We start from the raw sequence: 27923 nt of genomic DNA, 5'->3' as shown, positions 1-27923 counted from the left end.
GTGACATATGTGCAGCCATGAACTGAGTGTGTAAACTGTCCTCGTCTGACCGTCCTCCGTCCGCCGAGCCGATCCAGGCCGGTCGGGTGGCAGGGCCCGGCGCCGGGGGTTGCATGGGGCTCGGGTGGGCAGGCAGGACAGGACAGGACGGGACGGCAGGGAGGGGAGGGGAGGGGAGGGCGGGCGGCCGCTGACGCCGGCCGGCGGGATGCGCGCCGCCGCCGCCGCCGCCGCCGTCAGTGCGGCCGCCGCCCCCCGCCCAGTCGCAGCGCCACGAGCAGACCGGTGGGAGCGCGCCAGCACACTGCAGCCATGGCCGAATACGTTCAGGAGAGCGTGAGTAGATCCACTGCGCCCGCTCGGGCGGCTGCGGCACGCAGGCGGGGCCTATTATTGCTGTGTAGATTGTTGATTGTTACAATGTTGACAGCTGCGGTCGGTTGTTTTTGCCAGGTTCTGTTGGCGTTGAGTGTGACAGAGTTTTTGTTGCGCAGTAGCTGGCCTTGTTTTGCGGCCCGCGCTGTGGGCGGGCTGTTTTTCCCGGGGATGTTAAGGTGGCCGCTGTCTCGGGTGTTGCAGGCGTCCTGCGGGTGTGGCAGGGCGCGGCGGGCCGCCCCTGGGGTCAGGCCTGGCCGTCGGATTTACATGATAACTGTATCGATTATTCGGCGCTGACGTCGGCTCGGCTAGTTGGATTCAAAGTGGACGTGTTTCGCGCTGGCAGCCCGTCGGTCTGACATGGGCTAGCTGTGTTTTATATGACCGGGACGGGGACGTGGTTCGTTTTTTCGGGTACAAAAGGTACTAATGTTTCGAGAAAAGTTACTGGCACTGACTTCCTTGCACGCGCCACATCACTGGGTGACAATCTGAGCTTGGATAGTTACTGTGTGTCTATTTCGTTTAATTCGAAAATTGGGCTCATTCGTCTCATACCGACGCTCAGCGCGCTGGTTCGTGAGACCGTGATCCATCTCGCCGGTCCGTCTGTATATGCGACGCGGCTCGCTCGCGAAGCTCGCGTTTCATCGTGAGGTCAGCAGCCAGCCGCGTTTTATTCCACTGGTGCAGGGGCGGACTCGGGTCTCGGACCTCCTCTCCTACCATTTCAGCGCCGCTATCGCCGCCCAGACCGTGTCCTGGCCGCTCGCTGCAGTGATTGCTCTGTTTTTACTCGAATTCCTCCCTGGCGCTAATCGTTAGCGTGCAGTGACCAGCGGCAGCCGGCGGCCGGGCCCTCAATCCCGTTACTCGCCGGAATTCGGTCTGCGGGGAGCGGCGGCGTCCATCTCTGGCGGAGGTGATGACATGTCTCGCGATGTGCACGGCCTCCGCCCCCTGGGAGATTCGACTGAGCGACTGCGGCCGGCGGGGGGCGTGGCTGGACGCCTCCTCCGGCCTGCAGCGGCTCAGGAGGGGGCCGCGGACGGGGTGGTTCCTTCATTGGCTCGGGACGGGGTCGCGGACGGGGTGGTTCCTTCATTGGCTCGGGACGTAGCCGGGCTCGCTCCTCTGACGCCGGGTCGTACCAGGCGACGTTGCGCGGTGTCGCTGTCGCTGTCGACGCGCGGGCCGCGTCGCCGCCGTCGGTTAGGAGACGGCGGCGGCCGCGTCGTAACCGGCCGCTCCATTGACCGGGCAGCCTGAGCGGCCGACCGCCGGCGGCCCGGGCCATGGGGACGGGGTGAGTCACAAACCATCTGTATTGATTGGGCGTCAGATGTCCAGAACGGAGCGCTCCAAGTTAGTGGGTTCTGATCCATTGTGCCGTTTTTAGGTCAACCTGACATTTGGCTTTATCGAAAATATATTTGGCGTTGTTGAAAAACCATTTCTAAGGGAGTGAGTCATTTTTTTCCGAGACTGCGGCGATGTTCATGTGACCAGGCTGTCGTCTTTCCGAACAGAAAATGTCGAAGTGCAACCGAAAGCACATTTACCTCCTTCCACGAGGCGGCAGTGGAATGCCGCTCCTGTTGGCCGTCTCACGTCATCGGGGTTATTGTTCAGCACTGCTTGAACATTGTTTTCCTGACATTGCTTCCTCTTATGACAAGGCTAAATGTCTTATCTTCTCTTGCGCAACTTTGCCATGTAATTCAGTTGTAAGCCGTGCTATCCTAGTATAGCGTCCTCACCAGCAGCCGCACTAAAATGCGGAATTATGGTGTATACTTCCGGGGAGCTGCCAGACAGGTTGTCAACGGCCGCCCGACGTCAACGATCCTGTTTTCCGCCGACTCTCCCAAGCCTGGTTTGTGCACTCATGGTGTGTATAACATTGTCGGATCCAAAAAGTGTGCCAAAAAGTGATCCAAAAAGTGACATTACTCGCATTTCGCAAAAATATCTCCTAAAGCCATGCATTTCACCTCCTTATGCTCTGCTATGCAATAAAAACAGACGCTTTGTAATGAAAGGATGTTTGTTTTCTATGCAAAGAGAATGATAGATTTGCCAAACCGTTGGGGCCTAAGGGGAGTGGGTCATTTTCCTCTGGTGTCCCCCTGGATCCGCCAGTGGTTGCCATCTGCCATCAGCCTGCAGGCAGATCATATCAGTCCCCGAACAGAACAGGTCCTGTGCAGACATACGCCTCTATGTTCGACTGTTCGCTTCAATTCGCTGGATAAACATGGTCTTCGAGTGAAGCATGCAAACCAGGAATGAGGAAACTAGGCGACATCTTCGTCTTGACCTTCGGGTCTCGACTAGATACAGGCCCATCCTTCCCTCAAGTGGCATACTTGAACACATTTTTACCAAACTCCTCTCTGTGTCACATCGATCGCTTATTTCGGGCTTTGGGTACTTTTTATCGCGCTGTCTCCCAGCTGAATTGAAGCCCAGTGGGCGTTCAGGTGTGGCCTCAGTTCAGGGGTGGGGACAGGTGCCAGTTCAGGGGCAGGTGGCAGGTCCTCTATATGTGCCCACACTGCGCCGTCCTGCGGTCGCTCGGCCCGCGGTCTCCCTGGTGACAGTTTCGGCGAACCGTCTGGAACGTTACGGGGGCGCGGCGACCGCTCGGGGCGACGGCAGAGCCGCCTGTCGGAGGCGGCGGCAGTGAACGGGCGGCGCTGAGGGGAGCCCTCCGGCCGGCCGCCGGCAGGGGGCGGCACCGACCCGCCGAAACTTTAGGGGCGGGGACTGGGAGCACCCAACTCCTACCGGGGCGCTCGCAGACGGAGTATTGAAAAACGGGAATTTGAAAAGACATTACGAAGTAGAATTTGTGAGCTCTCCCAAGCGGAGATGCCAGACATACAGTCCCGGTTAGCATTGCTTGAAACCGCATTTGTAAAAAAAAAGCTCACAGTGCGCTTCAGCGTCCCCTATTCAGTCATCACTGCCTTGTTGGCATGTGCTTCGGTTTCACTCTCCCGTGGCATGGATACGTTTCAGTTGTTTTAACAAGTGGAGCCATCGTTAATTGTGCTTTGGCGTAATCTCTAATAAAAAAATCTGACCACCCACTCCTAGAACTAATAAAAACTGGCGACTCACTCCTAGAACTATCACTTCTAAATGTGCTTGACCTAATTTCCGTTCTCTCTTACATATTCAATCATTTATTTGTTTTACGCTAGCGGCAGTTGTACTTTGCTCGGGGCTTGGGCGCCGCTCTAATGCCTCATCTGCGCCGTGTTGCATGGTTTGACTCCATCTGCCCAGCACGTATACACAATGGCCACTGCCGTCACGGCTCTCCGTCTGGAGCGGGACGGTCTGGGAAGGGAAGCGGTTGTTTTCCATCGCCCCGTCCGTCAGGCGGCAGTCCGCACTGTGCAGTAGCGCCCGTTCTGAGGGCGGCACTTTCAGTCCTGGCCGGCTGCAGTCCCAGTCGTCACACTACCTGGCGTGTGTCGGTGGGTTATTAGTGAAGTAGCTCTGTTTAGGACTCCGAACTGCGCAGTGAGGACTGCGGCTCGGTCCCCGTGACGGCCGCCGTCCACACGGCGTGCATAATGCTGCTGTCGGCGTGCACTGCGCCGTGGCCTTGTCGGCGGCGGTGACAGCCGGGCGGTGGAGGCTCGTGCGGGCCAGTGGAGGCCTCTTCGTGCATCTGATCGGCCGGCAGACGGCCTCACGGAAACCGACTGTCTTGACAGGTCCTGGAGCATGCCAGGACAGAGTACCCTCCGAATACCGTGCCCCGAAAACACGTGATATGTTGTCCGGAAATTACTCGACATAGCCACTGGAAAACTCTGGGCAGGCTTCCGACACATATCCATGGCAACATCACTGGATGTGACGGGCTGTATTCAACGGGCGAATAGGTCAGGATCCCCATAGATATTCAGCCAGACACTTTGGTCACGCCGCGACTGGCTCGGATGTTACAACCATCCTATATAGGCCGGATGTGCTGGCGGTTGATAGCACTGCTGAATTTCAGCCACCGTTTCAGTGCCGTGTGTGTCATTCATCGCCGCCGGGTGCTGGTCTGCGGTCGGACATTCTGTCACCTGACGCTGGCGTTAGGGTTCGTCTGCCACCAGAGCCGGCTCGCTCCAACAGTCCAGTGCTCGAAAGTCTCGGTCAGCGCGGACAGTGGTCGTTTCCAGCTCCCTGCAGTCCCGGAGCGCACTAATGACTGGCTAGTCATTCCACCATCCAGGAGTAGTGGTATCCTACCCGAGACATTCAGCGGGCAGTCACTGACCGCTCCGGGCAGCACGTGCGGGGTATACTGGCGTCTGATCCGGTGAACGCTCTCCCTGACACCTCTAAACTGAGCCCGTCTGAGCCCCGAGAAGGGATAGTGTTGAAAGACTGGACAGAACTGGACCAGACAGGAAAGGACAGACCGCCACGCGACGCCCCGGCGCCGGTGTTGACTGAACCGGCCGGCACAGGTCCCCAGGGAGGGGGCGGTCCGCTGGGAACAAGTACCATGAGAGAGGAGTCAGCGAGTCGTCGCCTCGGCAGAAGTGAAAAGTCGAAAATATGCTGGTATCGGGAGATTTGCACGCACCATTTGGGGATATGGCGGAGACACTCTGTGCTAACAGGTCACCATCATATTAATCGCGTCATCCAAATATTATTAAATGGATATTAGTTACACATGTAGAAAGTAATGCCCATTTTGTAGCACACGTTTTTTTTTTTTTTTTGTTATGAATAACGTTTCATTACTTACCGATGATGAGTGCTGCACAACTGTGCCGTCTATTCGGCGGTTAAAAATGTAGCGTGAGGTAAGTTGTCAAGACTACAGGAAATACCGGACTGTTGGCATGCTAACCCGAACACCTTTTTTGTAGCAGTGTGTCGGTGAGACATGCAACAACCTAGATTGCATGCGACGCGGTGTCTGCGCTAACATTATATGCCATTTGACGCCATGATATTCGGAGTCATTTACTCCGGTGGCGTGGTGAGCATTGCGGCACAGTATAGCTGCAGGCGCGTACACTAGCGACATCTATTAGAAACAATACAAGTAATCATACTGCCGTAGCTGTGGGCCGTCCGGCGCCGTCTTTCTCCGAACCGAAGTTCACCTTACCAAAACATGCGCCTTGCATTTTTAAAAGCGTTACGGGCAGCTGTAGTCGCGACAGAGGAGCGCAGCGGTAGGTAATGTCAAATTATCAGAATGTATCAACTGCACCCGTATTTTTGGAAACGGGTGGATAAGGTGCTTAATGAAAGTTTGTAATACACGCCCGAACTTATTTCCAACAAGTTCCTGCTAGTCAGGAAGAGCATTCAGACAACGTTCAGAACCCAGCAGTTCCAAGCCGCGAAAGTTTGCTCTGACTGGTCCATTCTTCTGACGCAAGCTTGCTGGGCTCAGGCACTACCAGCTGCCTGTTGTTACCGGGAATCACTCTAACGTCCAAGTCAACGGTCAAGGCTTTCGAGAGTACGTCAGGCGTGAGGGAGCGCTTCAGGAAGTGTGGTGTCTCCGATGCCTCGGAATTGTTTATATTTCATCATTCCTCGACCGTTTTGTGACCGAACTGGTCCTCTACACCAAGCAGTTGAATCAGTCGCGAGGTAGAGAACGAAGCCCAGGCTGGCCGCTGGACTTCGTCACGGGGACGCTTTTGGAGCCCTAGGTAGCCTTTTTTGTGGTTTCTGGTGAGATTCATTGTGACCTTCAGTGGGCTGGCTTCCGGTCAGAATGTTTTGCTTGACTTTCCAATGCATTTTGTATTGTTTGCTTGGCTCTGTATTGCGCAGTAGCGTTGATTTGAACACAAAAACATGAACAATCCAGACCGCCGGCGACCGAACCTGTTCCTTTCTCCGCATTGCAAATGAGCGTGTGGAATAGAAACCGGGCCCGACGTGTCATCTGTTCCCGGGGCGGCACTGCAGGACACGGCGGCGCCGACCGGTGCCCCCCCCCCCCCCCTCAGCGTCCCGTGCCGGCGGTGCAGCAGTGCATTCGGCGGCCGAGGGGGGGGGGGATGACGGGCAGCTAATGAGGCTATCCGCCGCCTCTGGTGTAAACATCACTGGCATGCTCACTGTGGTGTGCTCACTGTGCTCAGCATGGCTCACCGGTCACGTCCCCCGCTAATGGGCAGTGAGCGAGAGACATTCACACTTCATGTCGTGCACTGTACTGTAACGCCTCTTTGAGATGCCTTCTTCTTCTTTATGCACACCTGCAAATTCCACAGTATTCATCAGCATGTTCAGCCATCAACCTTGCTAGCGATTCTGTCGTTCAGTTTGTCTTTGGCCTGTTCCTAGTCTGAAGCTCCGTTTCGCGCCGTAGTTGTCAGGTCCGGATGGCAACTGTGGTCGCCGCGGGCGGTGGAAGGGTACAGAGGAGCAGCCCCACCGCCCCCGCTGTTGGAAGGATACGGCCGGGGAGCAGCCCCACCGCCCCCGCTGGTGGAAGGATTCAGAGGAGCAGCCCCCACTTCCCCGCTGGGAAGGATACGGCCGGGGAGCAGCCCCACGCCCCGCTGGTGGAAGGATACGGCCGGGGAGCAGCCCCACGCCCCGCTGGTGGAAGGATACAGCCGGGGAGCAGCCCCACCGCCCCCGCTGTTGGAAGGATACAGTCGGGGAGGAGCCCGCTGCCGCCGGCAGATATGTCGCCGGGTTTATTTACGCAGTGTGATGCAGGCGCGCCGCCCCACTGCCGGCGCGGCCCCTGTCGCGGACGGCTGACAGATTTATCATGGGTCCACGTCAAAACAGCTAGTGACTATTGAGCTAGTGACTTTTGAGCTAGTACAAAAGAGCTAGTGCTTCAAAACAGCTAGTGACAACACAGCTAGCGCCAAAATAGCTAGTAATGCAAAATAGCTAGTGCATTAAATCAGCTAGTGACTAAACAGCTAGCGTCAATATAGCTCCTACAGCAAAATAGCTAGTGCTTCATAGCGTCGACTAATAGCTAATAAGCAAAATAGCTTATTCGTAGAGCAGCTATTATAGATTCTTTCCCGACGAAGAGTCCCCACGGGTAGAAGGAGCAGAAGAGCACCGTAGTTTGACAAAATTATTTGGAATGCTAGGAGGGCAGAGGACGGGATACCTAGGACAAACAACAAATTAGAAGCGGGGCGCCGGGGAATTAAAGAGATGGCATATCGCGGGAAATACAAATTTACAGTCATAGATATCTTGCATTTTTGAAGCGAAGTGAATGGGAAGGGAACAGAGGTCCAACGAAATTGCTATTTTGACGATAGCTATTTCGTCACTAGCTGTCTTGAGGCACTAGCTCTTTATGCGTCACTAGCTACTTTGACGCTAGCTGTTTTGTCACTAGCTGTTTCTAAGCACTAGCTATTTTGCTTCACTAGCTATTTTGACGCTGTGAGGGGGGCTTAGGCCGGTCCTGTAGGCCCTTCGTTACCTCCCCTCCAGATCTCTACTCTACTCTACAGGATCAGTGGTCGGCCGGGACGTCTCCTAGCCTTTTACCCGTCTGCCACCCGGGCCACTGTCCTCTACACTAATTGAACTAAACTATGCATCGTGGTTCAGGTGAATAACTCCGCCATTTTGGGGCACACGCGGTTTGTAGCGAACCCTGGGTTAGGAGCTAAGCTCCTGAGCCATGATGACTAACTAGGCACCGAATGAAACTGACTCCGCTCAATTTCCGTTCTCCTCCGACTCATCCCATTTCCAAAAGCTTCTGGTCAATTCATACCCACATATATTATCAAAGCCGAACATCATGAAAGGACTGCTAGAGAGATGACGATATAATTTCCGCGTACTACCCTACCAATACCCTAACGACAATCGACGCGCGAATCTACCTATTCCTCCACCCAGGTGCTCCTATCCTAGCTAAGGGATGTCCGTGAGCCCGCGACAATCCCTGCGTGACGGGAACCTACCTCGAGCCAGGAGAGCCAGCAGCAGAAGAGTAGTCGGGCACAGCGCAGCACAGCACTTCGGCAGGCCAACACTGAGCCCCGACTCCTCCTCTCGCTGTGCTTATGTACCGGGCTCGAGGTGGAAACGCCCCCCGTCCGCCGGCCCGAGGCTAAGGCCGACCAACCGGGGCGCTTGGTTACCGTCACGCTGACCTCCCTCGACGCGGACGCGAGCACAACGGAGGAACAAACGGACGAACAACGTTCACATTAATACCTACATCCCTACAATTTCTACAAGCATACGTTTACATTAATACGAAATTCCTACATCCCTACATAAGGAACAAACGGACGAACAACGTTCACATTAATACGAAATTCCTACATCCCTACAATTTCTACGAGCATATGTTCACATTAATACGAAATTCCTACATCCCTACAATTTCTACATTTCTACAGCATACGTTTACATTAATGCGAAATTCCAATACGAAATTCCTACATCCCTACATAATACCCCCTTCTTGGCTAGGGGGGAAAAATTCCCTTACTCCGGGGGCGGGGCGAAGCACGACACGGTAGCATGGTTCTCGCATGGCTCGGCAGCTGTAGGCGCGCAGGCTGATCGCCTGAGTGTTCGCATTCGTTGGCGTGGCACAGGGCCGCACGCGGGCTGGTGGCACGGGCAGCGTGCGAACGGTCACTGTGGGGCACACGGCAACGGTTGTTCGACCGCTGTTGGAGGTGGCGTGTGACAGCGAGGTCCCGAGCACTGCACGTCACTGCGCGCGGGCTGGCGGCACGAGTAGTGTCCGAATGTCCGCCGGCGCGGCAGTGCGCTGAGCGGGCACGGCTCTGTGTCCGACCGCTGCCTGAGGCAGCGTGGGACAGCGTAGGTCCAGGCACTGCATATCACTGCACGCGTTTGGCGGCACGAGTAGCGTCCGAACCGGCGCGGCACAGGGCAGCACGCGGGCTGGTGGCACGGGCAGCGTGCGATCGTTCGCCCCTCCGTGGGGCACCTGGCAACGGTTGTTCGACCGCTGTTTGAAGCGGCGTGGGACAGCGAGGTCCCGAGCACTGCACTTCACTGCGTGCGGGCTGGTTGCACGAGTAGCGTCCGATTGTCCGCCGACGCGGCACACGGCAGCGCGCTGAGCTGGCACCGCTTCTGTGTCCGACCGCTGCCTGAGGCGGCGTGGGACAGCGTAGTCCCAGGCACTGTGTATCACTGCACGCGAGCTGGCGGCACGAGTAGCGTCTGATTGTGCACCGGCGCGGCACACGGCAGCGCGCGGAGCTGGCACGGCTGGGCACGGGCAGCGTCGAATGGTGCGCCGGCGCGGCACTCGGCAGCGGGCACGGACTGCCGCTTGGCGCGTGAGCATTCGGCCCTCAGGTAGGCGGTGACCGTTGGTGATCGGTAGCTTTTACCACCACGAAGATCGCACACGGCAGCGCAAGAATGGCGTCGTGCGGGCCGCAGTCGTGAGCGGCCGCACCGGGCCGCACCGGCCGCGGACGCCCGTAGCAGCACAGGTCGATCGTAGCAGCGCTCTGGAGTGTTCGCTGTTCCTCTTCAGCGGTGTCCAGCCGGCGTACGGTGCATAGCGGCAACCGGCCGGGCTGGTCCGCTCATCAGCCCTCAGCTGACGCACACTGCAGCCACCGGCCGTAGTTGACCAGCAGCCTCTCAGTCGTCGCGCCTTTTCCACTTCAGCGCCGCGGGCTGTCGCAGCGCCTCATCCGGCGCCATCTGTAGTCGTGACACCTCCTTCAGCGCCACCCTTAGCTATGGCACCTCGCTCAGCGCCACCTTTAGCAGCAGCGCTTTCTTCAGCGCCGCCTGTAGCAGTGGTACCTCCTTTAGCATCACCTGCAGCAGCCATGCCTCCTTTAGCACCACCTCACTTCAGCTGCAGTCTCGGCGCCTGCTTCAGCACTACATTCAACAGCGCCTTCAGCGTTTCCACTTCAGCGCCGCGGGCCGTCGCAGCGCCTCATCCGGCGCCATCTGTAGTCGTGACACCTCCTTCAGCGCCACCCTTAGCTATGGCACCTCGCTCAGCGCCACCTTTAGCAGCAGCGCTTTCTTCAGGGCCGCCTGTAGCAGTGGTACCTCCTTTAGCATCACCTGCAGCAGCCATGCCTCCTTTAGCACCACCTCACTTCAGCTGCAGTCTCGGCGCCTGCTTCAGCACTACATTCAACAGCGCCTTCAGCGTTTCCACTTCAGCGCCGCGGGCCGTCGCAGCGCCTCATCCGGCGCCATCTGTAGTCGTGACACCTCCTTCAGCGCCACCCTTAGCTATGGCACCTCGCTCAGCGCCACCTTTAGCAGCAGCGCTTTCTTCAGCGCCGCCTGTAGCAGTGGTACCTCCTTTAGCATCACCTGCAGCAGCCATGCCTCCTGTAGCACCACCTCACTTCAGCTGCAGTCTCGGCGCCTGCTTCAGCACTACATTCAACAGCGCCTTCAGCGCCATTTTTCAGTAGCGGCGCCTCCTTCAGCGCCCCGTCATCGCAGCGCGTATCGCCAGCGTCGCGACACTGCGTCGCGATTGATTCCGGCCGCTGTGCACCGGATCTGCAGTCGATGTGCCCTGCGACCGTAGTCTCGGGCGCAGCGTCCTCTGCAGGCGCAGCGACCTCAGCTGCCGTCGCGTCGTCTGTAAGTGCCAGTTCGCCAGTACGCCGTCGCGCAGCGGCGGCGCTGCCCTCCAGTCCCGAGGCCGCAGCAACCGGTCCAGGGATCGGGACCGGCGCCGCCCCACGCAGGCGCCGTGTCGCCGCGATGGCCAGTAAGGTGCGAGACGCCCAGCCGCGCCCCGCGTTGTCCCCAGGTGTGACGTTCCCTTCCCGTCAGCTGCTGGCCCGGTAGTGCTGCGGGTAGCCATCTGTTGGCACACTAAAATACTCATATAAGCGGGGTGCCACACTAGGGTCCCATACATACACGGCCATACACATACACACACAAACACCTCTCACGCCTCCCATTACACACGGTACACATTACACTAAATATCGTTACCAGGCATAGCTCCAGTGTAGTCGGCTGACCGCCGAAGAGGAGCCGATCAGTCTCGTCATGCCTGCACACTGACATTCAATGGTTAGCAGACATCCAACATCGGGCGCTCACATTTACAATCATACACACATACACATTACACACGTTACTGCATCGACCTTTAGTCATGACATATCCCTGCATTGTTTCCTTTTTTAAAACATCAATTTAGGCCAATATCACATTCGCTTTAGCCTTTGATGCACCCGTGCGTCCCTTTGGATACATAACTGATTATAGCTTGGAGGCAAATGTAGGATAGATGCAAAGGTAAATCCCAATCAGCACCAGCCGTGATGCAAACAATGGGCAGCCTCTGGGTTGACGGGTGGCACTCTGGCATAAGTTAGCCGTACATGATGTATGACATGCCTTCACGGCTGGCGCGACCGATCTGAGCTCCCGAATAGCCATCCCAATTTAAACGTTTTGGCCGTGCCGAAATGTTTCACTTTTATCCACCTTTGTCGGTTATTTTGAGCCAAAACGTATACTTGCCCGTCGGTTGTAATAGCCTTGGTTTGAGAGACTTGCTATTAGCTGTTTTCACGATGGTGGTACGTATTTGGTGCACATGTGGTGCAGTTTAGGTGCGAATTTGCCTAAATCAGGCTCGATTGTTAGATGACCCGTCGTGGAAACAGCCATTTACCCACCTGATTCATCATACTTGCCTTTAGGTTGAGTTGAAAGTGTTTCCAATGCGCATAATTTCGCGTATTGTCAGTGACAGAGGTAAAGCGCGATAACTAGTGTGAGCACTGAGCAGCGAAATATGGCATGTCGCTGGCAGGCTCAGGGCGCCGCGGTCACGTTTGTGGAAATTCGCCACCGTTCGAACCTGAGACGGATCGCGTCCGATGATTTACGGACCGAGCACTCGGGGCGCCGGCCGCCGGGGTGTCGGGTGACATATCACGTGACTCGGTCCAGCGTGTCGCGGTTTGCCGTCGGATAGCCATCCAGTTGACGGCTGTTGCTTGTCGCCGTTGGTTTGGTACTATACGTCGTCGTCGTGTCGTGAGAAAGCATGCTCGAGCACTGGGGCCGCGCGTGCTTCGTTGTGTCTCTCGTGATCATGGGAGGAGTGGTTGTGAGTGGCTTGTACCACTTGCTATATCAAGTCAGTCAGGACATGAACGAATTGGTGAGTCCATCTGTCAGGATGATGAATCCCAAATGATTGGATTAATGAATTTTATTGTCTGCCGGGGGGCCAAACTGTTGCCTTTTCGTTTGATGGGCCTGGTCTTGTGGACAGACAAGCTCGATGGGCCGTGTGGAATCGTCGCTGGGCCGACTTCTTCCATCCCTGGACGATGCCGCCCTGGAAGGTGCCCTTACGAACCAAACGGGGCGCATCCTCGACGCCATCCGTGCCGCTTTGCGTTACTAACAGGTCAGTGAAAGGTTGAGGCACATATTCTGGATGTTACTGCTTTTTTTGTGTCTGCTGCTTATTTACCTACTCACTCATTGTACTTTTGTCTTGCCAGGGATGCGGTGAGGAGGAGTAGACCTGCGTCGTATATCCAAGCTCACCACCGACTTCAGTCTCAGTGAGGTCTTTGTTACTTGTGCTGCGAGTGCGACATTGGCGCCTACCACGCGGGTCTGTGTCAAGTTGATTTGGTTCCTACATGTGAAGGCAGCTGTAATTTGTTTTGCGTCATGCGTTTCCCGTACTCAAGAATAGACGTTGTTATTTGTTTGTCGACGACTCGTTTTCCTTTTTGGCAAACGGCAAATTTTGAGATCGCAAGTTTCACTGTGCCAAAAGTGGCACTTACAAAAACACCTTTGGAAGCGTTGAGCCGGTGTGGAAAGGAGGCCACATAAGGGCGCATGATAATTGTGCAGCTTACTTTTTATGAACTACCGCCTTGAATGCAGGTAATTTATTACTCTTAGCTATACTGAAAGTTACGTTAACTTCGCAGCCTTTGAGCTGTTTTATAAATTGCCAACGTCAGTTTTAACCTGTTCTCCATGAATACTCCAGCGCAGCAATGCGCCGTCGTAATTTGTAAATCGCTGTAAACCGTAGATAATGTCTAGTTTTCGTAGTTCAGCCCGAATGTCGTTACTAAGGCTGAACATTAATTTCCCAAAGTCTGTAAGCTCGTTTCGTTGGAACCCGCATGCTTCCCGGGACCTTTTCTGCCGTTTAAATTTCGCCTACTGCGAACATTCCCGCCTGATCCATGGACCTTTTGTCTCCTGTCCTTGGCTCGTCTGCCGCGGTCAGAGATGTTTGGGCGGGGTCGGCGTCACCACGAGTGGCGCTGGACAGTTGGTTTGAGTTATTTACCATCGAGTCGGACAGACCCTGGAAATTCGATTCAGTAGCTACAATTATCAGAATTGTGTTTCTCTTTCCTTTTCATGCTCTCTCTCTCTCTCTCTCTCTCTCTCTCTCTCTCTCTCTCTCTCTCTCTCTCTCTCTCTCTCTCTCTCTCTCTCTCTCTCTCTTCTCTCTCTCTCTCTTTCACTCTCTCTCTCTCTCTCTCTCTCTCTCTCTCTCTCTCTCTCTCTCTCTCTCTCTCTCTCTCTCTCTCTCTCTCTCTCTCTCTCTCTCTGTCATTCTCTCTCTCTCTCACATTCACTTTCTTTGAATCATAATTAGTTTACGTCTCCTTTTATGTTAATGTGCTGCCGAGATTCCAATTGCTGAGTTCGGGGAATTTGTAATCCCTATTTGCAAACAAACGTGAATGGATAGCAATCGTCCCAATAATCCAAACAATGCCAGCCACAAACGTGCTCGGGTTCAGAGTGCACCGCCCTGGGCCCACTGTGTTTGTCATCTCAGTGGCTGTGGTGACCTTGGGTCGAGACAGCGCCCTCCAGTAAGCGAGCTACACAGATGAGCGATTTAAACGGGCTGGACGCCACGTTAAATGATGACGTGGCATAATTAGGTTAGGTATATAACGACTCGCCAGCACCCCCACAATCGGTTCCTCTCGCACATGGCAATTATGCCGAATACTTAGGTAATTGGTCGCCGCATTACAAAGTCTAATTCAGCGTAATGAAGATCACGAAGCATTCATTGTCACTTAATGAAATTTGAAATAAGATATTTGATCCGCCATTTGCTTGTGTAACTCTAACTAGACCTTTACAAGAATGCCATTATTAATTTATGAGAACTTTTCCAACCAATTCCAACTTATCCAATACATTTCATGGACATATTATCCTATTATTATAAATGCATTTCGCAAATAGTTGCAACAAATAACACATGCTGTTCCGCACGCTTCTGGCCTGCGCTCTCTAGTTTTGTCGTAATTTAGCCGGCTAATACCGATGTGAACTTCATCAATCGCCTGAATCATCTCTGTAGCCGCACACGTCTGATGAGAGCGTCGACCGTGGGTGGTGACCGTTTCGGTTTGTGTATGACTTTGGTCTAGCCTTTTTGCCTGTTCCGTCCTTGTCGTGAGAGTCCGGGTCTGGAGGTGACCTCCCGGGTCAGGCCCGGTTGTGTTAGATCTGATCCTCACTGCCGTGATGCATATCCTAAAGCCAAGGCCGACCCGCCTAAACACTTTACTGGTCGCAAAAAAAGCGTTGAGGGCGGCCTGCTGGCCGTGTCACCAGCGGCTGGAAGGTCACAGCATCACATCCCGTCTGTCTGGGGCGGTTTTTTTGTCGTGGATCTTTGTTCACCGGCCGGCTGCGGCCCCTTGACGCGCACGTCGCCTGACAATCGGCAAACCGGATCAAACTGGATTTCGTTGCTCGACTTTATTAGGTGTGCTATATTTGAATCGACCACGTTAACCCGCGCCCCGCTGGGCTATTCAGCCATACGCGCCCTGCTGGGGGGGGGCAGATTCTGCCCCCCCTGTCTAACTTCCGAACCGATGGTCGTAGAAAGACGGGGAAAACGGCAATCGAAAGCTCTCAACAAGGCGGATCTTAAGAGCCCAAATTTTTTTGCTTAAGTAGGTCAGAGGTCAGGTCAAGGTCAGGTCAAGGGTACAAAATGCAAGTTTCTACAGTATCGGCCTTGCACCGTAGTTGCCGCAGAATGGACTGAGACTGATTGCCCAAAACGTGTTCTTAGACTACCAAGACAATATTCGTTGCATACCATGTCATTCATAGGTCAAGGTCAAGGTCAGGTCAGGCCAGGTCAGGTCACCAAAAACAAAATTTAGAAAAGGGCATGTGCGACACATGTTTTATGGGTCATTTTACTCATAGAATTCAATAAGCACACTCAATAAGTGATATGGACCACCTCTGGACGAATTTCAGGTCGAGGTCAGGTCAAGGTCTGGTCAAGTGAGGTCAAATTTTGAAGTTGGTTTTTAAGGCCTAAAAAGGTGTCTATCGGATGCAGTTTTTCACGGCGAATCGAATGGTGCTATTTTTGTTTCCGTACGAGGTTTAGAACGTCCAAAAAAATCATTTTTCAAAAATTTTGTGTGTCGTGACGTCATAAAATTTTGAATAACTCCCACATTTTTGAACCGATTCTTCTCAAAATTAGTATGTAGGTGCACATAGACCACTTCTCTGACATATATTCCGGTTTTTTCGATACACTCAAAATTTTGGATTTTATAATTATTTTTCCAAAAAAGTCAGTTTTTTGAAAAAATTTGGGCCAAAATCCAAAATTTTCAAAAAACCGAGATAGCCATTTGATAGACAAAGTAAAATAACGTATAACCTTTTTTGTTACGTCTTGATTCCTTTAAAACTGAAGATGTTAGCGGCGTTTGAAATTTTGCCGTTTTTGATGCGAAAATGGCGAACATGACGTCACTAAAACGTCAATTTCTCAAAAATTTTCCGACGGATTTCGCTCAAATTTTGAGGGAACGTGTCAAATTGATGTATGATAAGGTACCGTAAGTTTGACGTTGCTGGCGTAACGCGTTTAGAAGTTATTGGCGAAAAACGGGAGGGGGGGCAGATTCTGCCCCCCCCAGCGGGGCGCGGGTTAAGAGATTTCCTCAGCTATGCGTATTCTTTACATCACCCGACATCACGCATGACAATGGACTTTACACAGCATTAGTTACGGAATGGAATTATCGATTAAAGCCGGTTGACTTTAAATGGGTTTCGTACAGACTGTGTCTCCATACGGCCGAAGGATGGTGCCTCAGTTAAGGCAGTAACAGTGACTTTTGTTTGATCCTCACTGTCTAGACGCAAACCTTGAGGCCATGGCCGATTCGATAAAAAAAACGTCCTACCAGCCGCAAAAACAACATCGAGAGCGGCCTGCTTGCCGTACAAAAAGTGGCGAGTGAAAGTACAAATGTGGAGGTCACCACTTCTTACCCCGTCTGTCTCGGGTGTTTTTGTGGTCGCAGTTCTCTGTTAACTGGCTGACGCGGCTCTTTGTGATAAGAAGGGTCGACACAGCATTTGATTATACCGTTTTTCTCCAGACGCGAATTTACATAGTATATTTCAATAAGGCATGTGCCAGGAGCAAAACTTGTTTGTCTCCGGCCGCGGGAAGATCTAATTTTTATTGTTTCCCAAGCATCCGAGGGATCTAACCTTCATGAATTTTAATCTTAATTTTAATCTTTGACAACCAACAATATCTAAATCGTGCGGGGAGAAAATCTTTGTAAATCACGGTAATCGCGGTAAACTAAGCGTCAATTATAGGAAAGATCATCTCTCTAGAAACGAATGTAGAAGCTCTATATTTTGTGCAATTAATCCTTAACTTCGTGGGTACTTCAAGACATAACAAGGTTCCAACTTTGAAAAGACTTTGATTAATTAAGGACACTTTTGTAAACGTCAAGTGGGAATCGTGTCGCCCGTTTCACTGCAATGCTCATGTCAGATTAATCGTTCAATCTTTCGGCATACTCGCAATTCTCAGACAGTCACTCCACCGTGTCACAGAAGCATTCTCCTCTTTCACTCAGTTCACGCACATACTCCGCACCTTTCACTCATCCTTGCAATTACCACACAAGCAAACAGACTGACTAATTCTCATTTTTGATCCGATCTCACCTCTCATTCTACACTCTTACTCCCACACAGTTGCATTCTCCACATTTTAACTCTCACATGCCACACCCTTTTTTTTACTCTCACATGCAATTTACACATCCTCAATTCCAGACAGTCACCCTGCACATCCGCACTTCGCACTCTACTCTATTACTTATTAACCGTTTTCACGACGGGCAATCTGGCGAACAGACTTAAACTAACCAAATATGTACCACCTCTACTTTACAGCCAATATAGTTAATATTTTGAATTCATGACAAAGAAGGCTTGCAAGGTATTAGCTCTACCTTAGCTAATAGCTACGAAGAAACAACTTGAACCCAATTTGATCTAAATGACCAATCGTGAACCAAATGTGTACCCGATGGCCGTCGTAAAAACGGCTATTGTCAACTATATCGTATTCGCTCATTCACACAGCATATTTGCAGCTCGCAAGCTGTATTTCGGTTTTCTTAGTGTTGCTATTTTTATTGCAGTCATCGCAAACTTTTGCCTATCAATTTTGGCTGCTGGCTTGGCTCGTTTGTTCCCAGAAGTTCGGATATTGAGCGGAGTAAATTGAATAAATTTAGAATGGCTCAATCGACCGTTCTTTCAAGATCAATTCGGTGGGGGCGTCTAACAGCTGCAGCCGTCTGATTTACACAGTTTAAGATTTACAAAATCACGTACCTACTGAGCAAGCGCACTGGATTTACAGCAGGCCGTTTCGCCAAATGCAGTTTAAGTCTTACGTTAGCGGCGTATCCTCATACCAGCAAGAATGAAAAACGTTTTTTAGACTTACTGTTAGCCGTTTGTTTAAACAGTTTAAGATTTACAAAACCACGTACTAACAAGCGATTCCGGCGACTTTACGGGCAGGGCGTTTCACTAGATAATGCAGTTTAAGGCTTACGTACCTAATGGCGTGCCTGACACCTACCGGGAGAAAAACGTTGTTCAGCCGAATTTCACTTGAAAGAACGTTCCCGGCCGATTAGCACCATTATGTGAGGGGGGCTTAGGCCGGTCCTGTAGGCCCTTCGTTACCTCCCCTCCAGATCTCTACTCTACTCTACAGGATCAGTGGTCGGCCGGGACGTCTCCTAGCCTTTTACCCGTCTGCCACCCGGGCCACTGTCCTCTACACTAATTGAACTAAACTATGCATCGTGGTTCAGGTGAATAACTCCGCCATTTTGGGGCACACGCGGTTTGTAGCGAACCCTGGGTTAGGAGCTAAGCTCCTGAGCCATGATGACTAACTAGGCACCGAATGAAACTGACTCCGCTCAATTTCCGTTCTCCTCCGACTCATCCCATTTCCAAAAGCTTCTGGTCAATTCATACCCACATATATTATCAAAGCCGAACATCATGAAAGGACTGCTAGAGAGATGACGATATAATTTCCGCGTACTACCCTACCAATACCCTAACGACAATCGACGCGCGAATCTACCTATTCCTCCACCCAGGTGCTCCTATCCTAGCTAAGGGATGTCCGTGAGCCCGCGACAATCCCTGCGTGACGGGAACCTACCTCGAGCCAGGAGAGCCAGCAGCAGAAGAGTAGTCGGGCACAGCGCAGCACAGCACTTCGGCAGGCCAACACTGAGCCCCGACTCCTCCTCTCGCTGTGCTTATGTACCGGGCTCGAGGTGGAAACGCCCCCCGTCCGCCGGCCCGAGGCTAAGGCCGACCAACCGGGGCGCTTGGTTACCGTCACGCTGACCTCCCTCGACGCGGACGCGAGCACAACGGAGGAACAAACGGACGAACAACGTTCACATTAATACCTACATCCCTACAATTTCTACAAGCATACGTTTACATTAATACGAAATTCCTACATCCCTACATAAGGAACAAACGGACGAACAACGTTCACATTAATACGAAATTCCTACATCCCTACAATTTCTACGAGCATATGTTCACATTAATACGAAATTCCTACATCCCTACAATTTCTACATTTCTACAGCATACGTTTACATTAATGCGAAATTCCAATACGAAATTCCTACATCCCTACAACGCTAGCTGTTTTGTCACTAGCTGTTTTGAGGCACTAGCTGTTTTGTACTAGTTCAAAAGTCACTAGCTCAAATGTCACTAGCTATTCTGACGTGCACCCTTTATCATGGCTCCGGCTCCGGTCTAACGGGCCGCTCCGCCGTGGTCCGATCGGGCAGGACGGGGGCGGGGCGAGAAGAGCCCACAGGGACAGCCGTAGGGGCCGCCACCGGGCCCCGGAACGAACGGGGAGCACCTGATTACACTATGTACAGTGAGCGAACCTGTGACGCATCGCGTGCTGCTCACCTCTGAGGATGAATAACCCATGAAGGGGTGTGTGCCATGTACACACCCCTTGTATGTGCTATAGATCGCTTACTTTACATCGCTTCGTTGCACAAGCTGCTTCTGCGTCACAATGTTTATGGCAAGAATGCCAGGCATTATTTTAACATTTGAAATATGTAATAAGGAACACTGAACAGGCTTAAGACATGCTGCTCTTTTAGAATATCTAATGGCTGAGCATGTTCAGTCCACAGAGTTTTATCATAGGATAACAGGTCACATATAAATGGGAAAGGCAATGGGAACGTGTTGTTTTTATATTAAAATTGGTTACACATGTGTTTCGGGAATAATCCCTTGATCACACCATATAAAAGTAGCTATATCCAAATACAATCGAGGTCGAACGGGGTCGAATGGGGACGTTCACAGACACTCACAGATTAACAATTCTATACATGACTGAAAACGTTACACTGCTTTTCGCCCGGAACCCCTACTTCCTGAAATCATTTTTCAAAATTAATTGAGCAGTGTGCTTGCTGAGTTTTACTTTACCCGAATTCCCATTGAAATTACTAATCGTAGAAATAAACGCTGCTTCCACCGCCTGTCGGTTACGCTTATTTAATCCCACGCATAAGTTTGACATCGCCGACCAGTTTGGCAAATGCCCCGCGTCATCCACATGCTGCACTATGGCGTTAGATTCTTGGTGATTCCGCAGATCTCTTTTGTGTTCCTCTACCCGTTTGGCTGCACCCCTGTATGTTTCCCCTATGTAGCTTTTCTCACAAACGCCACATGGAATTTTATAAACCACACTGTTTTGGTTGCTTGCTTTCTTCTTGCGCCGTAAAATATCCTTAATTGTTGAACCCGATGGAGATGTAATGTTTAAGGCTCCCCTGGTAAAGCTTGTGATCACTTCAGATTGTTCTGACAGAGGTACTGATATATATTCCTTTCTTTTCGTGGCATTTGAATTCGAGGATCTTGAGCGGATTTTTATAGCTTTCTTTTGTAGCTGAAGGAGAAGACCCAAAGGGTAGCTGAGTTTGGTAAAAGTTGTCCTAATGTACTCTAGCTCGTTCTGTAAATATTCCTTTGAACAGATGCGAAACGCTCTGAGATAAAATCCCAAAACTACTCCAGTCTTCGTTCTTTGACTGTGCGACGAATAAAAATGGATAAAGTCATTCTTGTTGGTCGGTTTCCGGTATACGGAAAACATCAGTCTTGATTCTCGGTTCCAAATCAGTGTGTCTAAGAAAGGGAGCTTGCCATCTTGTTCTTGTTCGCAGGTGAACTGTATTTTCGGGTGCACGTCGTTGAGCTTTCGAAGAACACTGTCTAAATCTTGTTGCTTGTTCACTATAACCAGAATGTCATCCACGTACCTTAGCCATGTGGTGCTTTGACCGACGATGTTCAGAAAATGATCCGTTTGAACATCGTCGGTCAAAGCACCACATGGCTAAGGTACGTGGATGACATTCTGGTTATAGTGAACAAGCAACAAGATTTAGACAGTGTTCTTCGAAAGCTCAACGACGTGCACCCGAAAATACAGTTCACCTGCGAACAAGAACAAGATGGCAAGCTCCCTTTCTTAGACACACTGATTTGGAACCGAGAATCAAGACTGATGTTTTCCGTATACCGGAAACCGACCAACAAGAATGACTTTATCCATTTTTATTCGTCGCACAGTCAAAGAACGAAGACTGGAGTAGTTTTGGGATTTTATCTCAGAGCGTTTCGCATCTGTTCAAAGGAATATTTACAGAACGAGCTAGAGTACATTAGGACAACTTTTACCAAACTCAGCTACCCTTTGGGTCTTCTCCTTCAGCTACAAAAGAAAGCTATAAAAATCCGCTCAAGATCCTCGAATTCAAATGCCACGAAAAGAAAGGAATATATATCAGTACCTCTGTCAGAACAATCTGAAGTGATCACAAGCTTTACCAGGGGAGCCTTAAACATTACATCTCCATCGGGTTCAACAATTAAGGATATTTTACGGCGCAAGAAGAAAGCAAGCAACCAAAACAGTGTGGTTTATAAAATTCCATGTGGCGTTTGTGAGAAAAGCTACATAGGGGAAACATACAGGGGTGCAGCCAAACGGGTAGAGGAACACAAAAGAGATCTGCGGAATCACCAAGAATCTAACGCCATAGTGCAGCATGTGGATGACGCGGGGCATTTGCCAAACTGGTCGGCGATGTCAAACTTATGCGTGGGATTAAATAAGCGTAACCGACAGGCGGTGGAAGCAGCGTTTATTTCTACGATTAGTAATTTCAATGGGAATTCGGGTAAAGTAAAACTCAGCAAGCACACTGCTCAATTAATTTTGAAAAATGATTTCAGGAAGTAGGGGTTCCGGGCGAAAAGCAGTGTAACGTTTTCAGTCATGTATAGAATTGTTAATCTGTGAGTGTCTGTGAACGTCCCCATTCGACCCCGTTCGACCTCGATTGTATTTGGATATAGCTACTTTTATATGGTGTGATCAAGGGATTATTCCCGAAACACATGTGTAACCAATTTTAATATAAAAACAACACGTTCCCATTGCCTTTCCCATTTATATCAATACGTCTATGTAATAATAATAACAGGTCACGTCGCCTGTGCTCGCGGCCTTCTATCTGAGCTCTTCCACGGGGCGCTCTTCCACGGGGCGTCTACAAAGTCCCTCGGGTAGTTTCGGGGACCGCCTCGACCGTACCGTAGCTCTGTGGAAGTTTCGGTGGTCGCTGGCATTGCGTCATACGACGCAGCATCGATCTGCGCGAGTGGTGGCGGCAATGACGGCGACGGTTGAGCGACACTGACGGCGACAGTTGGGCGACCGCACGATGAGAGTTGAGCGACAGCGGCAGGATGGCAGCAGGCGAGGTCTGGGTGTCCGTGCAGCCTGAAAACATACTGACGCCCATTAGGGAGTAGATGCAGATTGCAGGTGCCTTCTGAGTCTGTTTTCAAGACTTATTGCTACTTGGTACAGGCACACATCGGTCGATCTTCTTCCACTGAGCCCCATATCTTTAATGGGTCAGAAACAGGTAAACAACTGCATAAGACGCCGGAGAAAGAAATGTTCGTGAATGGAGTGTGTCAGTTGACGGCAGCGACTCGGCGCTCACTTCCTGTAGATTATGACAAGGTAGACTGTAAGTAAGTCAAATTAGTATTCATGTGCCCACACTGAAGGTTACCTAGCTATCGTACGGTGGTCGATAGCTTACGTTTATGATCTCATTCGTAAGCTGAACGCTACTTTCGTGTGATACTGTCTCAGCCTGCAGTCTCAGCTATCTCAATCACATTTGCACCTGGTCTGACGATGTTGACTTTGGCCCTAGCGCACCTAAACACAGGGTGTTTAAGAAGCGGGGAAAGGTATACGGTGGCTACCGCAAGACAAATGAAGCGAAACGTACCCTGCACTTTCCATGTGCACGTTGTGCAGGGCACCATTATTTTATAATGCTGTGTATAACGCCGGTCCTTGTATAAACCCGGAGGTGGCTCGCACGTCGATTGCAGTTCTCGTCGCTCGTTGTTCTGCGGTCTGTGGTCTCAGTCACGGCTTTCAGAGCTGCTCGAGCGGCAGTTCGGGCGCGATGTCGGTACAGACGCCAGGGGACCGTATAGTTTGGATAGTGTCCGCGGCACCGTATAGGCTCGGCGGCCGTCGCGAATACATGTTTACTCAGACCACTGGCCGCCGGCGCGGTCCGCTCGTCAGTAGCGACCTCCGCGCCCGGTCCGTCGCTGCAGCGTCTGGGGACGGTACACAGACGGGCGTCCCAGCACGCTCCGACCGACCCGCCGCGCCGGCAGGCGGTCAGTTCAACCGCCGGCAGTCAGTCCGACCGGCTGGCCTTGTGACGCCGTGTTGACGCTTCAGCCGCGAGCTATCGTGCAGGGGCCGGATCGGCAGCGGTCCCAGCAGCCCGGAGGTGGCAACTGCGCGGAGAGCGTGCGCTGGAGGCCCGCTGGACCTTGTGGGACCTTGTGGAACCGCCGTGTGGACCGGAGGACAGGAGGGACATCTCGTGGAACTGCTGTGTGAAATTATCTGCAGTGGTTGGCGGTGCAAGCAGACGTCCGGGTCTGGTCGCCCCTCAGCGGCGCAGTAGGCCTGCGTGACCGCGCTGTCGGTCCAGCCGTGCCGTGCCGTATATCGGGCACTGATCGGCGGCCGTACCGTGCCGTGTATCGCCGCCGCCCCTCCAGCGCGGCGGCCGCGTGTTCCGGTGAGCGGGCAGCGGCCAGCCGTCGCCGGCAGTGACTGTCACCCGGACCTGCCGGACGCACAGTCTGACGACGGGCGCCGTCTGACGACGCGGCACTCAGAGACCGGAGCTGGGGCTAGAGCTGTGGTGTGACGTGGTGCGGTTCGAGTGTGCTATCCACTGCCGGGCGTCATCGAGGCCGTCAGGGCGCATACGCCACGAGCCAGTTCTTCTGGAAGGTTGGGCGTGGAAAGCAAGTCCTTCGTTCCATTCGGACACAAGCAGTGATCCGGTGCTGCCTGAAGTCTGTGTGGAAGATCACACGTCCTGTTTGACGATTCCGCCACCGGCCGTCGAGAGGACGCCGTGTAGGATCGCTCCGTGCGACTCCTCAGCCCGGTTCGGTCCACGTTATGTCCGAGCTACCGCAGCCGGACCGGCGGATCCCGATGCTGCAGACCGGCTCCCAGACGCCGTCCATCTCCGAGGAGACGGACGAGTCGCTGTCGGACGGCGAGCGGTACGGAGACGACCGGCCGGCCGTCTACACCTTCGTCGAGTGGGTAAGGCACGGCGCACGCGGCCGGTGAGGCCCGGGCGACTGGGAGGCCCCCGAGCTACCATGGTTAGGCGCCGCGTGATTGGTGAGGCCCATAGCGCCGGCGAGGCCCCACGACGTTGATGAGGCCCGCAACCAGTGAGGCCCTTGGCGACTGACTGAGCCCCCGCGATTGGTGAAACCCAGCTGGACCGTCAGTGTCGGGAAGAGATTGCCCAGTGGGAAGCCCCTGCTCGCTAACTAACTACATGCGGGCCTGGTTGGCATAGGTTCTCGTTCTGGGCTCGCAGTAGATTGGCTAAGTTTTCTCGTTTGAGACTCGAGCCATACCGAGTACCAGCTGTGTCCTTAGCAGCTGCAGAGTTGTGGACGACTTGATGACTTTATTTTGATTCATTCTCCGCTCTCCGCGGTCGTGCTTATGCTGACTGTGAATTAGGTAGCGCTGGACTACGTGCCATATGTCGTCCACCAACGTAGATGGATGCCCTCCGTAAGTCCGCAGTGTGGCTCTCTCGAGGGCTCCGGCCGACTGACCGCATCTCAGACAGCGTGTCTTTAGAGGCGGGACGCGCCGACTTTAACAATTCTGGGAGGGTGACGCCGACTTGTGCGAGTCCAGTATGCACCGCGTGACCTCACACGCTCGCCGGTGGTTGTAGGCATTCATTCAGCCGGAACACCGCGCGCTGTCAGAACAGAACACGCTTGCAGCACGTTTTCTGTCCAGCCGCCGCCAGCTGCCGGCTGCGGATCGCTGCTGACCTATCCCGCCCTGTGGGCCTATACGACTCAGGGCACGGGCCGCCGGGCGCCGTGCCTAATTGTTTGTCGGGGCGGCGTGTTATAGGTACGGCGCTGATTGGGCGGTCCAATTACCGGTGTTGACTGTCGCGGTGACCAGACGGCCCCGTCGGTGAGTGCCGTGGGGGCGTGCGGCGCCGCTCAGGCCGCTGTGCCGCGGTGTACTTCGGCAGCGCACACCGAGCTGCATGCCAAACAGGGAGGTCGACAGAGCGCCTTCGGTAGCGTCGAGTGGGCTGTACTGCTCGATGATCGGTACATACGGAACAAAGTCATGGACTTCTTATGAGGAACTGAACTCTTAGGACGACTGTTTGCATTTCCTTTGATCGTATGTGAATTGATACAAGTTAAATGCTAAATGACGTTATTCTAACAGGGTATCATTCTTTCTGTTTACAGAAGCACGTAATTGATACCAAGCACTGTGGCCCGCTCACCGTCTACGTTCAGGTAAGGCGAGACTAGCCGGACACTAGCTCTACCTAGTTTTTTACCTTCGATCGGTTTACAAGCTGCTTAGGCAGACTTCCAAATAGAATTGCCTTCCAAATTAACTTAGCACGTTGCTGCTAAGTTAATATGCAAGACTAGGCTCAAAACGCTGCACTATTGTCCGAGACCGTGTGTGCGTCTCGGTAACCCTGCGCTAACCTGATTGTAACCGTTTCAGGGCGATGTGTCACTCCAAGACAAGAAGGCCGTGTTCCTCACAGTTCACGACCTGGGATGTAATCGTGAGTACGCCAGGATTCAGTGTCAGTGAGATAGCTATTCTCGCTGTGCCAATAAGTATTCCTACATATTGCACACCATATACGTACTCACAATATCGCCAGTGTTTTCCACTGGGAGAACTGCACGTTCTATGTATAGCGTCATATTCCCGGCACCCCTGGGTAATGCAGCCCCGTGTTATTGGTCCGGCCAGCTGTGACTCAGTGGACGCGGCACTGCCCTCCAACTGAGGTCTGTCCGGGTCCCAGCGACTCCGGCGACCACCGGCTCGGCCCGGCGGGCCGCTGGGCGCTCAATATGACACGCTATCTGGAAAAACGGTCCGGCAGCCTGCGATGGCGTGTCGGCCGTCTAAAAATGGTCCGGCGCGGTAACCACTCCAACCAGCCGCTACCTCTGCTGGCTGGAACGGCATGGGATCAAAGAGAGATGGCGCCAGGCCTGCGGACTGGATTGCGAAACTATATGAGATATCGTGTCTGCGCTACCGGCTCATCAGTGATGCTGATACTACCCGTTTGATGGCAAAATGGGGCTATCACACGTGCTCACATGGTGACGTGTGATAAGCTGATGGGTGTATTCCGTGCTACCGTTTAGCATATGTTAGCTTCATCACCCATCGATAACGCCTCGGTTGTTATCCGTGGCTCGTAGCGGCTCTAAAGCAGACACGGCAGGGTCAGGCAGCCCAGTCGATCGTTCCAGTGCGCTGGTCTGACCCCGTGACCTGCAGGCATGTCGGATCAATGCGGCCCGCATGCCTGACAGGTTCTGTTCACACCTCACTCTCAGTGGTAGGTCTCTTCCAACGATCCTCGAGTTGTGTGTGAGCTGTGACAGGTAGGCAATTTTTATCGTAGAGGGATGCTCAGATATACCTTCTTCTATTCATCAGTTGTTGGCCATTTCTTGGTCGAGTCGGCTGCTGGTCAGTTATTTTGGCCGGTCACATGTACCACCGCTCGTCTGTGACCGGCCAGATTTTCTGTAGCTCGTCAGCTCCGGTGAGGTGCTCTGACGGACCGCTCGGCTCTCCGTGCCCTGGTCGATAGACGGTGAACCGTTATCGCCATTGATTAAGCTGGCGGCCGACCGGCACTTTGGCCAATAGAGTGGCCACTCCACAGTGCCGGCGTGCAGGTCGTTACCGAGCTGCCCACACGACACCTGCCTACACCTGCCTATATGGCACCTGCCTACAATCAGCAGCGGTATTAGCAGCCCGCAGCGGCGGGGTTTGCGGGAACAGCTACTGTCGCGGCGGGCGCTGCCCCCCGTCCAACTATTGTGTGTTCTCAGGTCCTGCTATCCCGTCATGGCTCATTTTCCTGTGCATTGGATGGGAGGCGTGGCCCCTCGCTTTGTTGGTGTTCTTATGCGAGGTCATAAACTATTGTATATCGAGTAATACAGCAATCTATGGCGAGGTCTTTCGCGCTCTCAGCTCTGACGTTTCTACCCCCCCCCCCCCCCCAACAAAAGCCGGCATAAAGTACCGCCCACAGCGTAGCAAGGGGTTTGAGGAAATTATGCCTCCTCGGTATATCATATGCATTTGACCATGTCACATGTATATAATATATGATATGATTGTGCCGGCTTTTGGCCCGTGTAGGCTGGTTTTCTCGTCCGTTTAGTATTCGATAGATTCACCGTTTCACCGTCATATAAAGGAAACACGCATACCAACCGACATGGTGAATAATATCCATGTATCCTATCGATTATATGGATTGAAGCATTAAGCATTGGATATGAGAGTAACTGCCATCCTTCCTATGGACGAAAATTCTTAAAATGTGTTAGGTGATGTGAAGGATTAAATGTCCAGACTTGACGACGTGAAGATGTAGCTAACCTCCGTTCTAATATGA

At 52.7% G+C, this 27923-nt stretch overlaps 1 protein-coding gene and 1 long non-coding RNA gene across 11 annotated transcripts in view; both read left to right on the top strand.

Moving 5' to 3' along the window:
- The window catches only part of LOC122367207 (uncharacterized protein ZK1073.1-like), a 78155-nt gene that overhangs the window by 42152 nt on the left and 8080 nt on the right, over nt 1–27923 (top strand). For 6 of the 10 annotated variants that reach the window (XM_043340115.1, XM_043340112.1, XM_043340110.1 and 3 more), the window contains exons 3-4: nt 25711–25761; nt 25982–26045. In XM_043340115.1, the coding sequence (XP_043196050.1) occupies nt 25711–25761; nt 25982–26045 (115 nt within the window). Of the gene's footprint in view, nt 1–219; nt 337–23426; nt 24509–25710; nt 25762–25981; nt 26046–27923 lie in introns of those variants that run through there. The other 4 variants (XM_043340117.1, XM_043340116.1, XM_043340109.1 and 1 more) reach the window with 4 other exon arrangements.
- Nucleotides 12340–13100, top strand: LOC122367209. The gene is made up of 3 exons (XR_006254028.1): nt 12340–12532; nt 12647–12784; nt 12882–13100. It is a non-coding gene; the product is annotated as an uncharacterized LOC122367209 (long non-coding RNA).

This window comes from Amphibalanus amphitrite, unplaced genomic scaffold (assembly GCF_019059575.1).
Source record: "Amphibalanus amphitrite isolate SeventyFive unplaced genomic scaffold, NRLGWU_Aamphi_draft 000858F_arrow, whole genome shotgun sequence".
NCBI classification, from domain to species: Eukaryota; Metazoa; Arthropoda; class Thecostraca; order Balanomorpha; family Balanidae; genus Amphibalanus; species Amphibalanus amphitrite.
This window is presented reverse-complemented; position numbering and strand designations above follow the sequence as displayed.